Raw genomic sequence first — 13386 nt, forward strand, 5'->3', positions numbered from 1 at the left:
TGAATAACGAGAATTGTTTCCATATTTAAACAATGTGGTGGGGTTGGGTTTTTTTTTTAAGTATTAATAGTTAGGTTTGTGGATATAAAAGGAAAGATGGATTCTTGCTTTCTCTAAGTTTTTTTAAGTTTATGAAAATGTAGTTTCTAGGCATAGGTATAATAGAAAAATATCTAGTAATAGCAACCAGTATTTATAATTAGGATCTCTACAAAATGGACTTTTAGTATATTTTAGCATAATTTTATTATAGCATTTTTTACATTGCATTATAACTTATAGACTTGACATTTTAGGTTTTTCCAGCCACTTGCCCAAAGACAGATACAAAAGCAAAGAAAATTGTAGGGGAAAAGAGCACAGGAAAGCTTGAAGAAAGGTCTTTTAAGAAATCAAATCATGATTTTGTATATGTTTGACTTGAACATTTCCTTAATTTCCTTTCTATGATTATACAGTCTCATATCTATCTATATCTAGATAGATGTATATCTATCTAGATATAGATATAGATATGTATCTTCCCATTTCAGTTTCTTTGCAGGAATGGAAAACTATTTTGAAAACTTTTTCCTTTTTTTATTACTGTAGGTTTTAACTAAAGGGACTTTTGCTGTATTGACATATCCTTACTTCAGTTTGGATTGTCACAGAGCAGTCAAAACTTCCCAGGGAATTATAGTCTTTAGCTCTTGAAAGGACTGGTTCTCAGCTACCACTATTTTATCTCAGGGAGGGAGATAAGGGACCAGTGAGTTATTCTATTATTATTCTTTATTAATGATCTCCAAACTTTTTTGACGCTATTACTTTACCAATTAAAAAAATGAACCTTCACCCCAATGCTTGTTTATTTATTTATAAATTATATACATTTACTCATGGGCTCATAGTTCTGCATATTTTAAAACTTATGCAGAAAATAGACATTTTAAAAAGGATGAGCCTAAGATTAAGCAATATTTGATTCTAGAATCAATAGGGAGCCATTAACATTTTTTGACTAGTAGAGTGCCATAGTCAGACCTTTGCTTTATTAAAATCATTTTGGCAGCTATTGGTAGATGGATTGTGGATGGAAGATACTTGAGGTACAGAGACCAATCAGAAGGCTATTTCAATAGTGTAGGTGAGAGGTGATAGAGGTGTAAATTAGTGGGGTGGCTATGTGAGTGGATAAGGGAAGAGATAATAGAGGTGGGGAAATAGAAACAACAAGATTTGACAACTAATTGAATATGCAAGATGAAAGAAGAGTGAGGAGCTGAAAATAACAAAGAAGATAACGCCATATTGTGAACCTGGGAACCTGGAAGGGGTGGTATTGTATTTGACAGTAATAGGGAAGTTTGAAAGAGAAACAGGTTTAAGGGAAAGAAAATGAAATCTGAAATCTGTTGGAAGCCATCCTTATCTACTCAACCTGTGTGCCTCTGTCTATACCAATCAAAACAAAAAAGGCAGGACATAGGGCACTTACCTATCCATCATTACCCTGGAGGACAAAACCTTCTGAGGAAGCCAACGGCTGAGTGAACTGAAGGGAAAGAGTGGATTTGATTCTGAATTTTTTCTGTTACGCCTGTACAGCTCTTGCTATGGGAGTCTTCTAGCAATTAGGCTATAACTGTATGATGTAACCAACTCCTGGCTCATGAGGAAGGTTTGGAGCTTGCAAAAGAGAAAGAGGGGAGTTTGGAATGGTGGAGGAAAAGGGTAAGTGTGGACATAAGTCCCATGATTGGATATTATGAGAAAGATATTTAGACTAGATTATCATCCTGTTCTCACTCAGTAAGTGTTCAGAACTCTCAAGGTTTTATCCTGCTTCCTTTTATTTTCTATCTCTATACCTTAGGAGTCATCTAGGTCAATGCAAGTCCATAAGCCTTAAGAACATAGGAGCATAGATTTAGAGTTAGAAGGCACCTTAGTTAGACATTACCCTCATTTTATGGATGAGGAAACTGAGACTTGGAGAGAGGAAGTGACTTAATTAAAATCACATGGGCAATGAGTGAAAAACTGGATTTGAATCTCCATTTCTTAATGCCCACTTCTGTGCCCTTTCTGCTCTACCACATGGTACCCAAAGAAATCCATAAATGATCTTTGGAAGATGGAAGGCATGAATAACCAAGAGGTTCATGAAATTTCCCTTCTAGATTACTAACATTTTTAATTCCAAGTTGTTGTTCTAAGTCACTCCCTGAGACCAGCTCATTTATTGGCCATTTGCATTCCTTACGAAAGAGTAGGGAAAAAATGCCCTCCTTCCCCAATCTGATTTCAGCTTTTTATTTATTTGAATTCCGGGTGAACTAAAGTTTGCTCTTCACTTTTGTTGTCTTTGGATCGTGATGAAAAGACTGAGAATGTACTCGAGACTAACAAGGAGAATTAAGAATCTATGTTTTTACCCTTCTAAAGGCCTGGTGTCTCTAAATAGAAAAGGCAGCTATTTTTAACTGGGCAACCTTATTTAACTCCATCTCTCAAGAATGGAACAAGGAGGCTACTGCAGTATTCGTGTTCGTTTGTGTCAGACAAACTGCCTTTCCTAAACATGAAGGCAATACCCAACTATGGTTTCTCTATTCCTCAACGTGACAGTTTATAAAAGCCAGAGAGACAGGAAAAGACATGCAAAATTAATACATTCTACCAAAGTAAGAAAAGATAAATCATCAAAATTCCCCCTCCTCACCTCCTCCAGGGTCAGTGGAAACCAGTGGCAACTTGATGTGATAATGTTTTTTCCTGCTCAGGCACTTACATTTAGAGCAAATCACTCAATTCAGTAAACATCTATTAAGTACTTACTATGAACAAGCACAGTCCTAAGTAATGGGAATATAACAATGAAAAATGGTAGTTCCTGGCCTTGCATGGTTTATTATCTAGTGGATTGGGAGGCAGAAAGGTAAAACATTTATAGAAATAAGTGGGAGAGCAAGGAGAGTGTGACCAGGGCAGGGGAAGGGTCTTGACAAAATGCTACAAAAAATACGAGAAGGGAAGGATCAGTTTCAACTGAAGGGTCCTGTTAGGTTTTATGGGGCAATTGGTGCCTGAGCTAGTCCTTGGAAAAAAGACAAAGATAAAGAAAGCATGGTGAAATGGAAAGAATGATGAATTTGAAATCAGAAGACCTAGGTTCAAATTCTGGCCCTGCCATACTTTCTCCATATATCTTAAGACAAGTAAGTCTCTTAACCTCTTTGGGCATCAGTTTAATTATACATAAAATGTGGGGGGTAGGTTCTATCCAGTTCTAAATCTGTGATCCTATTAACAGGCCACTAGGTGGTGTAATGTATAGATCTGAGTTCAGATCTGGCCTCAGATGCTTATTAACTGTGTGACCTTGGACAAGTCACTTAACCCTGTTTGCCTCAGTTTCCTCATCTGTAAAATGAGCTGAAGAAGGAAATGGCAAACCACTCCAGTATCTCTGCCAAGAAAACCCCAAATGGGGTCACAAAGACTTGAACACAAGTGAAACAATTGAACAACAAAATTAACAGACATGGATGTGTAGGGAGTATGACCCAAGCATGAGAGATGGTTTATACCAGTGGTATCAAACTCAAATAGAAATGGAGGCCACCAAAACTTATACCGGGATCTCTGTGACCTGCACAATGACTTAATTTTTTAAATGTATTATTATTTATGGTTTTTTGTATTTTTATTTGCTAAATATTTCCCAATTACATTTTAATCTGACTTGGGTCACACTCAGAAGTGTTGCAGGCCTTACCCATGTTGCATCTTTGACTCTTTGGTTTATACAAAGGGAAGGGAAAGGCAGGAAAAGATTGGGAATATCACAGTATTTCCAACTCTTTCTTAAAGCTCTTCACTTAAATCTTTTCCACAATGCCAATATATTCTCTATCTATTTGCACCTTTTGGTATCTCATTTTCCTCCCTTTCCCAATCAGCCATCCCTTATTTGAAAAAAGAGAGAAAAAAAGTTCAGAAAAGTTGACGCAATTACCAAATAGAACATTTTATGTAGTATTTCACAACTTTATTCCCCTCAACTCTTAACAGAAGGTAGAGAGAAATAAGTTTCACTATCTGTAAAAAATGAGTAGATTAGGTAAAATAGCTTCTAACATTTCTTTTGGCTCTAAAGATATTGGAGGTGCATTCCTTTTTGCTGGAATATAGAGTCTTGGACTTATTCTGGACCTTAGCCATCTGGCATTCTTGTAGAAACAATCTTTTTTTTTTCTTATTACTGCCTTTGTTTCCATCTTCTTTCTTGCAGTTAAGGGGTATAATGGATAGAATCCTGGTCTTATAGTCAAGAAGATCTGGGTTAAGATTTTAACTTGCTTGGCAAATTGCCTCAGTTTCCTCATCTGTAAAGTGAGGTTAATAAAAATCTACTTCCCAGGGCGGTTGTGAGCTCCAAATGAGATAATCTATGCATAGTGCTTTGTAAACCTTAAAGGAAATATTAACAGTACTTATTACTATCTTCTGTATGGGTCATCTGGAAATATTAGTTGTTCAGTCACTTTGTTGTGTATCTTCATCAGTTTTTTTAGACAGCACCTCCTTTTCTTTCTCATTGGGATAATTTGTACTTGTGTCAAAATTCATTTTTTTGAAGGCCTCTCCTACCTTTGTTGAGCCAACTTCCCTTGGAGAAACTTAGGCAGTCAGATCCTATCTCATCTCTGAAATACAGTGTTCTAGAGCTTAGGGTATATATCAGATGACCCAAATATATTAGCCACAAAGTGAGTGGACTGCCTTGAGAGTGGCTCCCTCTTCTTGAAAGTTTGCTTTCAAGGGATGACTGGACAATTGGAATGTCAAAAAAGGAGTTCTTGTATTTCTTATCCATTGGCCTCAAATGAGGTTTCCTTTAAGCCTTGAGATTCTGTGTTAATGAAATCAAGCATAGGAATTCTTCCAAGCTTATCCCAAAGACAAGCTTTAAGAATGCACCTCAAAAACAAAAAAAAGAAAAAGAAAAAAGAATGCACCTCCCATATCTTTAGAGCCAAAAGAGATGTTAGAAGCTCTTTTACCTAATCTGCTCATTTTTTACAGATAGTGAAACTTATTTCTCTCTACCTTCTGTTTAAGAGTAGAAGGGAATAAAGTTGTGAAATACTACATAAAATGTTGTATTTGGTTATTGTGTCAACTTTTTTGAGCTTTTTTTTCTCTCTTTTTTTTAAATAAGGAGTAGATGATTGGGAAAGGGAGGAAAATGAGATACCAAAAGGTGCAAATAGATAGAGAATATATTGGCATTGTGGAAAAGATTTAAGTGAAGAGCTTTAAGAAAGAGTTGGAAATACTGTGATATTTTATAGCTTTCATTGTTTCCTTAAGATTAAACGTGTGGCAGCAAGAGCATTATTGTAGGGATGATCAATTGTGAAGACTTAGCTCCCTGATCAATATGATAATCCAAGATGATATCAAAGGATCCATAATGAAAAATGCTATCCACCTCTAGAGAGAGAACTGCTGAACTCTGAGTGCACATTGAAGCATTTGTCTATTTTTCTTGGGTGCCTTTATTTTTTTTTGTATGTGTGAGTATTTTCTTTTGCAACATGGCTAATATTGAAATACATTTTGCATGTATAATCACATCATGTATTATCAATGTATAAGCAATATTATATGTATAATCAATGTCATACTTCTTGCCTTAATGGATGGAGGAAGGGCAGAAAGAAGAGAGAGAATTTGGAACTTAGAATTTTAAAAAATGAATGTTAAAGAAATTTTCCATTCAATTGGGTAACATTTAATGAAATAAATTTTTTTTTTAAAATGTGTGGGTAATGCAGGAAAACGTAGAAAAGAAAAATAGATTTATTTAAAAGCTCAAATTTCAGACCTTTTAACTTTTGGTATTTATAGGCAGATCATCTTTTTAATGAACTTACAGGTTAACTTAATGTTATGATAATGGTTAGACCCATTATGCCACTGGTCGGGGGACTCCCTTCTTGAGTGTAACTTATAGTCCCAAAACGCCTTTAATAGATCTTTGGGTGTTGCTAAGGCCCAGGAGAATTCATCACTTGCTGTTCAGCCTTCCCATTGGTGACTGACCTGTCAGAAGTTAGTGAAGCTGATCACTGATAGGCATTCTGCCCTTTGTTGGGCTGGTACTCAAAGACTGGAAGAGCCTGCCAAAGCTTTCCTTCCACTGATGTCCTTTTAGAGAAAGCAGAGGTCTTGGTTAGTACTTTAGAGGAGGATGAGAAGAGTGTCATCATAAACCCACTCTGAACCTTGGAAAGTTGTATGAGTTCTGTGTAAGGGGATGGGCAGAAGATCCCTTTTGAAAAGTACTTCTCAAACTTTTGGATTGTCGTCGCCCTGGGAATCTTGTGTGAATAAAAGTTTGTTGGGATTTTTATTTGGCAATGGGGAAGTGGGCGCCATTTCCAAGACTGTACTTCTTAATCCCTTCCACATTGTAGGGTTTAGGGGTGCGGTGCCCCTGCAATCTGGAAAATCTGCATAAAACTTTTTGGCCCTCCCTTCATACCAGAGAAGAAATTGTGTGTATATTTATGTTATTAAAAGATAAAAATATGTTGATATTATACAATGCATTTATGAGTTTCTAAACCTTTTTTTTTAATTTCTAAACTTTTTTTGTGTCATCTGCTGGCCTCTGCAGGTCATCTGTGGCTTCTTTCCACAAAACTCCACCAAAATTCCCATTTAATTTCTGATGCCAACCTGCTATATATGGAAACTGTGATGGGGAAAGTCCCAATGTGGGAGGGATAATTGTAATAGCTTTCTTTTCCTCTGACATTTCAGCATTTTTATTTTCATATCTAGATAAGAACAAAAATAGCTGAGAAGCAGGAAAGAAATGCACCCAAAATGACCCATTATCACTCCTAATGGATACAAAGAAGGCTCAGGAAAACCTGAGAAACTCTTTAACTATTCTGAAGTGAATAATCCATCCCTCATTCTAGGGACTTCTTCTCAGTGGGAAGAGAAATTCAAGGGGTGGGGCAGTTCTTTTCTGTACTTAAAAAAAAAACAACATATATGCTGCTGCTTAATTTAAAAAAAATTAAAGTTTCTAGACACTTTCTGTTTTTATTAATGTTGCTCAATTGGAATAGGCTGGATTTATTTTAACTCCTTTTTTAAAAATTGATTTTCAGGTGGACGGGGGCAAGATGGATGCCCCGTTATCACATTCCCAGATTACCCAGCTTTCAGCGAAATCCCAGAGAAAGAATTTCAGAATGTCCTGACCTATCTGACCAGCATTCCCAGGTGGGTTTTTATTGCTCAGAATCCAAAATGTTAATGCCCTGCAATTAACTGTTTCACTGGCATAGTGCAGGGAAATACCTGCTAGATTGAGAATTGGAGAACCTTGGTTCAAATCCTGGCTTTGCTGCTTAATACGCATGTGTGTGACCTTGGACATGTTACAACCTTTCTGGGCCTCAGTTTCCTCATCTCTAACATGAGGACATGATGACCTCTTCCTGCTCTTCCAATATCATGCCATGAACTTCATTATTTTCAAAGAATTCTCTCATTCATTTCTCATGTTACCCTCATCAGATTACCAACACAAGTGTTGTTATCCTATTTGACACTTGAAGAAACCAAGCCTTGGACAGTTTCAGTAAACTATGCAGTATACAGCGCAGTAAAGCCAAGCTTTGCTCAGGGTTTCCCAAACTTCTCATCAAGTGCTCCTTCCTATGGCCCCAAATGCCTCCCAAGCCCTGGTCTGCAGACCTTTTGTGCTCATTTTTTCAGCTTTACGTATAGCTTATGTTACCTGAGTGATTTAGTACATGATGATATGACCTTACTTGCCTTCCACAAAGATACTTCCCAGCCTCCTTCATCCTTCATAAAATGTTGATGAACATTTAAATTAGAAGGAGGAATGTGAATACTAAAATTGTGAACCTTTTTACATTTGAGTTGAAAGGCAACTAGAGGTTACTGTGGGTGTCTGATACGTGGATTGATAATTTAATAAGATGAAAACCAAATTTTATATCCAAGAAATTAAGTGGACTACTGTGTCAGTTCAAGTGAATGGGGATTGAGTTGTATACAGCTTTGTTATTCCTGAGAATGAGCCCCAGCCCAGCATGTTTTCCTTCAGTCCTTGCCTAGGGGCATAGGAGGGTGGGAAGAACGTGGAGGGCCACCCCCTCCTGCTTTTCTCCAACTCAGAATTTTGGCATGAATACAGTTAATTGTCAAACCAGTTAAGCAGGGGATGGCTCACCAGGTTGTGATGCTTGGGTGTCACTGACTGCTGAGAAATAGTAGTCTGTCATACAGTAAACTGAGATAATTGGGGTAAAACTTGTACTGTCTTTTTGTTGGTTTATTTTTATATTTTAGTAAAAAAAAAAAAAACAAATCAAGCTAGGATTTTTGTTTTCTGTTGTGTTGCAAACTGAGTAAGAAGGTTAGTCTTTCAAGTTTCTCACTGTCCTGAGAAATAACAAAAACAACTTCTGTCAATTACTTAAGACAACCAGTTTATTGAGGTCTATAGTGTTATATATATATATAGTCCCTTGTGGGTTTCTTAGAGTGCGCATTGGCAAACATGACCCACATTCTAACTTTGGACACACCATAGCACTTAACAGAAATGCATAATAATAATACAGTGATTATAAAAGAAGGAAGTGGTCAAGGAATGAGGAATCAGATTGTGGAATGGGGCAAAGAGTTTACATTAGGAAAACCTTCATGAAGGTAATGGGCTTTTAAATATAATTTAGAATAGGGATTCTTATCCTTTTTTTTTTTTTTTAAATATCATGGACTATTTTGGTAGTCTGATAAAGCCTTAGGACCCCTTCTCAGATTAATGTTTTAATTCATAAAACAAAACATGTAGGATTGCAAAGAAAATCAATTATATTGGAATACTGTTATCAGACATTTTTAAGTTAGATTAACATACTCTAATTTAAGAACCTTTGATTCAGAAGAAGAGAGGTATACGAGTTAATAGAAGAAAATATGTTCTTCTTTCCATGTGGTATGGTTTAAGCAAAGGCTCTCAGATTAAAAAGTAAAGCTGGAACATGAGAGCCTCTATGTAATCTAGTTTAACTGGACTATGGCTGTATGATTAGATAGAGATGAGAATGTAGAATGGATTGAATTAATGGCAAGTTTCAAATTTAATTTCATCTAGAGGCCAATGGGATACCTCTAGAGTAGTGAATGTGAGTAGTGGATTTCTTATTGATAGTGCCAGGGTAGGAGTCAGGAAGACCTGAGTTCATATCCAGCCTCAGACATTTCCTACCTGTTTAACTGTGGACAAGTCACTTAACCTCTATTTCCCTCAGTTTCCTCATATGTAAAATGGGGGTGATAATAGCACCCACCTACCTCCCAGGGTTGTTGTGAGGATTTAATGAAATAATAATTCTAAAGCACTTAGCACAATGCCTGGCACATAGTAAGCACTATGTAAATGTTGTTGTTGCTGTTATTATTATTTTATTGTTATATTAATGAGCAGATAAGGTAATTTTTGGCAGTGATGAGCAGGACATTTTTGTTGAATAATGTTTTTTCTCAATTATATGTAAAAACAAATTTTAACATTTCTTTTTCTGGGGGGCTAGGCAATGGGGTTAAGTGATTTGCCCAGGGTCACACAGCTAGTAAGTGTCAAGTGTCTGAGGCCAGATTTGAACTCACATTGCCCTGATTCCTGTGCTCTATCCACTATTCCATGTAGCTGCCTGCCCCTTAACATTCCTTCTTGAGTTTCAAAATCTCTCCTCTTCTTCTCACCCCTTCCCCCTACCTGAGATGTTAAGCAATTTAATATTGGTTATACATGTGCAATCATGTAAAGCATTTACATATTAGTCATGTTGTAAAAGAAAAACAGACCAAAAACCACACAAAAAAAAATAAAGTGAAAAATAGTATGGTTTGATCTACATTCAGACCCCATCAGTTCTTTCTCTGGAGGTGGATAGCATTTTTCATCATGAGTCCTTTGGAATTGTCTTGGATCATTGTATCGTTGAGAATAGCTAAGTCATTCATAGTTGATCATCATACAATATTGCTGTTACTGTGTACAATGTTTACCTGGTTTTGCTCACTTCACTTTGCATCAGTTCATGTAAGTCTTTCCAGGTTTTTCTGAAATCATCCTTCTTGTCATTTCTTATAAGGCACAATGGTATTCTACTACAATTATATTCCACAAGTTGTCAGCCATTCTTCAATTGATTGGAATCACCTCAATTTCTAATTCTTTGCTCTCACAAAAAAGAGAAGCTATAAATATTTTTGCACATATAAGTCATTTCCCCCCTCCTTTTTTATCTCTTTGGGATGCAGACCCAGGAGTGGTATTGTTGGATCAAAGGGTATGCACAGTTTTATAGACCTTTGGGCATAGTTCCAAATTCTGAGCAAGACATTTTTAAGTGGCATTGGGTAACTCTGAGCCCAGCAAGAGAATTATAGTAAACTGAGTATGAAGTTACCATGGAGATCTGGGATGCAGAATTTTTTTTTTTTAGTTTTAAAAATGATTAGGTAAATTTAAGTCATACTACAGAGAAGGAAATAGCTGACCTTGGTAAATAATTGACAAGACTTGGTTTTAAGAACCACATACTGTGTGTGTGTGTGTGTGTGTGTGTGTGTGTCTGTCTGTCTGTCTGTCTGTCTCTGTTAGAAAAGGGAAATATACTATTTCTTCCATTTGGGAAAGGCTTCTAAAACAAGAAGCCTTCTCTGTAATGAGGGCATCCCATTACAGAGGGGTTCTTCCACATATTGTCCACTGACTGAAATTCTAATAGTCAATCCCAGAGCCTCTCATTGTTACAGTGGATCCCTCACGTGTTGCTCCACTTTGCCCTCAACTGGTTTTCATAGTTTATGATAGTACCAAAGCCTTTCTATTTGGAACCCAGTTTGAAACAAGTCCCTGAATCCAGACATGTATCATATGGCAAAATGTATGATGTGCTTTAAAAAACAAAAAAATCATTATTGTTTCATCAAATCACCACCTGGAGTGGAGGTGGTGGAATCATCAGAATTCTTCCCAGGCATGTGGAGCACATTGAAATTGTTTTCATTTTTTTTTAGCTGTATGAGATATAAAATTATATGGAATAGGAAAGATATTTTAACAGCTTGCTTTTAGGAAAAAATGTCAGTCTTGCCATGCACATGTTCTCTCCCTCTTTTTTTTTTAATAGAACCATTCAGATTCCTAGTTAGTGTGTTTCTAGAAATGTAAATTATCAGGCAAAACACGCACATGCGTACACACACACACACACACATACATACATACACACAAAACCTCCCACAAAAATTGTGTTTGGTTTGTGCTTCATTTTCATTACCCTTGCTCAGTCTAACACACTGGTTCTCAAACCATTTCATTCCATCCTCCTCATAAAGGGTTCCATGCCTCTTTCTCTCCCTATCTCACTCTAGGAGCTTCAAGTGGGCAGAGGCCACCAGGTCAAGGAAACTAATTTGTCAGTTTCATGTAGCCTGCCATTTCCCAATGCCATTGCCAAATAGTTGTTCACAGACTACAACATTTTCCCTTCCCTTTTCACAACTGACAGACTCCCATATTACTTCAACTTGAGGTAGTAGTTTAAGCCAAGTTGAACTTGATTTGGGGTTCTCCATTTTATACCTGGCTATAGTGTCAGATGGGGAAGAGAGCTGATTGTATCAACCTTGTTGCTGAGACTAGAAGAAGCCCAACTGGCAGGTATTACACTGACCCAAAGACAGAGACGGTACTGGGAGCCTCATTCCTCGGCTTTAATCCATCAAGCATTTTTTCAGTGCCTAGTCTGTGCCAGCACTAGTCTTTGTGCTAGGAATGGCTACAAAGACCAGTGAAACCATTCTTGCTCTTGAGGATCTCAGGTTTAATTGAGTGTAAACAACATGTACTCAGAAAAGTAAACACAAAACATATACACGCTTGTAAGAAAGGGCATCATTAACATATAGGGAAATTCCATTAGACTAACAAGTGGGTAGCTTTGGACAGCCCTTATGTAGGAAGTAGTACTGATGCTATGCATTTGAAAGATGCCAGGGATTCCATTATATGAAATAATAAACACCCCTCCCTGATGTTCTCATCAAAAAAATTATTCAATTTTATCTTTGGTTAAATTAACCAAGAAATTGTCTATGTGTGTGTATGATATATGTGACATATGTGTATGATGTATGATATATACCTATAAATCACCCCCTATAATTATGGAGAATAATAATAATTTAAAGGTGTGTTTGAAGATTTGACACATGGATAATAGGTTTCATTCTCTTGAAAGACAAGACAGGAAATATTCATTTAGTTCTTGTTATCTTTCACAAAACTAGTCTGTTCCCATTTAGTAAAGAAAAAAGCAGTGAGAGGAGGGTGGAGTGGGGAGCAAAGCATGTATCTAATTGTAATGAGAGGAAAAAAAGAATTCTGCAGATTGCTGCAGAACCTGGGATTTCCGACTTGCTTACGGGAAAGAAACAAAGTACACTGCCACCTGGTGGAGAAAATTGTCATAGCCTAGACTGTTTATATGTGTGAGTAACTTCTGTAGCCAGTTGGACATAACAGATGACCCTTTCGGGGTGCACTAAGGGAGCAGAGGTCTGGATATGTGATGTTATGGTTGTAGGGAATTCTTGATAAGAATCCCTAATACCAATGAACAACAGAACTTGTTTCATAAGTTAGTGTGTTAAAAAAATAGGTTGCTGGTGGGAAACTAAAAGACTTTTTCAAAATTATTATTTTTTAAAAATCTGAACTTAACAAAAACACAAAATGAGCATTTCTATAAAATAGTACAGAAAATAAAGGATTATACATGAAACTACAACTACATAGTGTGTAAAACTTGCTTTTCCTTTTAAGCATATAATAAAACCAACATTCAAAACTATCCTGTTTGTGTTTCCTTCTGGTTTTTCTTCTTTAATCTTCTGCGCATTTTGCTAATGCCTTAGTGACCCCTCCCTCCCCCTGCCCCTTTTCTCCCTAATTCCCTCCCTGTTGAAAATAAAAGGGAAAACCTTTGCCACAAATATCTAGTCAAGTGAAACAAATTCCCCTATTGTCATCTGAAAATATGTTTCTTAATGCACCTTGAATCCATCAGCTCTTTATCATTGATCCTTTGGAACCAGGGCTCATCATTGCATTTACTGGGGTTTTTAAGTTTTAAATGTTTCACGGTTATTTTTCTTTTCAATGTTATTATTATTGCCTAATTTGTTTTTCTGGTTCTGCTCATTTCATTCTGCATCAGTTCATACAAGTCTTCTTAGATTTCTCTAAAACTGTCCCTTTAA

General features: G+C 36.6%; 1 protein-coding gene across 8 annotated transcripts in view; it reads left to right on the forward strand.

Moving 5' to 3' along the window:
• The window catches only part of LOC114046234 (guanine nucleotide exchange factor DBS-like), a 366695-nt gene that overhangs the window by 245927 nt on the left and 107382 nt on the right, over positions 1-13386 (forward strand). For all 8 annotated transcript variants that reach the window (XM_027866483.1, XM_027866484.1, XM_027866477.1 and 5 more), the window contains one exon: positions 7179-7293. In XM_027866483.1, coding sequence (XP_027722284.1) covers positions 7179-7293 — 115 coding nt within the window. The remainder of the gene's footprint in view (positions 1-7178; positions 7294-13386) is intronic.

Source organism: Vombatus ursinus, unplaced genomic scaffold (genome assembly GCF_900497805.2).
Source record: "Vombatus ursinus unplaced genomic scaffold, bare-nosed wombat genome assembly UNPS02014781.1, whole genome shotgun sequence".
Classification (NCBI taxonomy): domain Eukaryota; kingdom Metazoa; phylum Chordata; class Mammalia; order Diprotodontia; family Vombatidae; genus Vombatus; species Vombatus ursinus.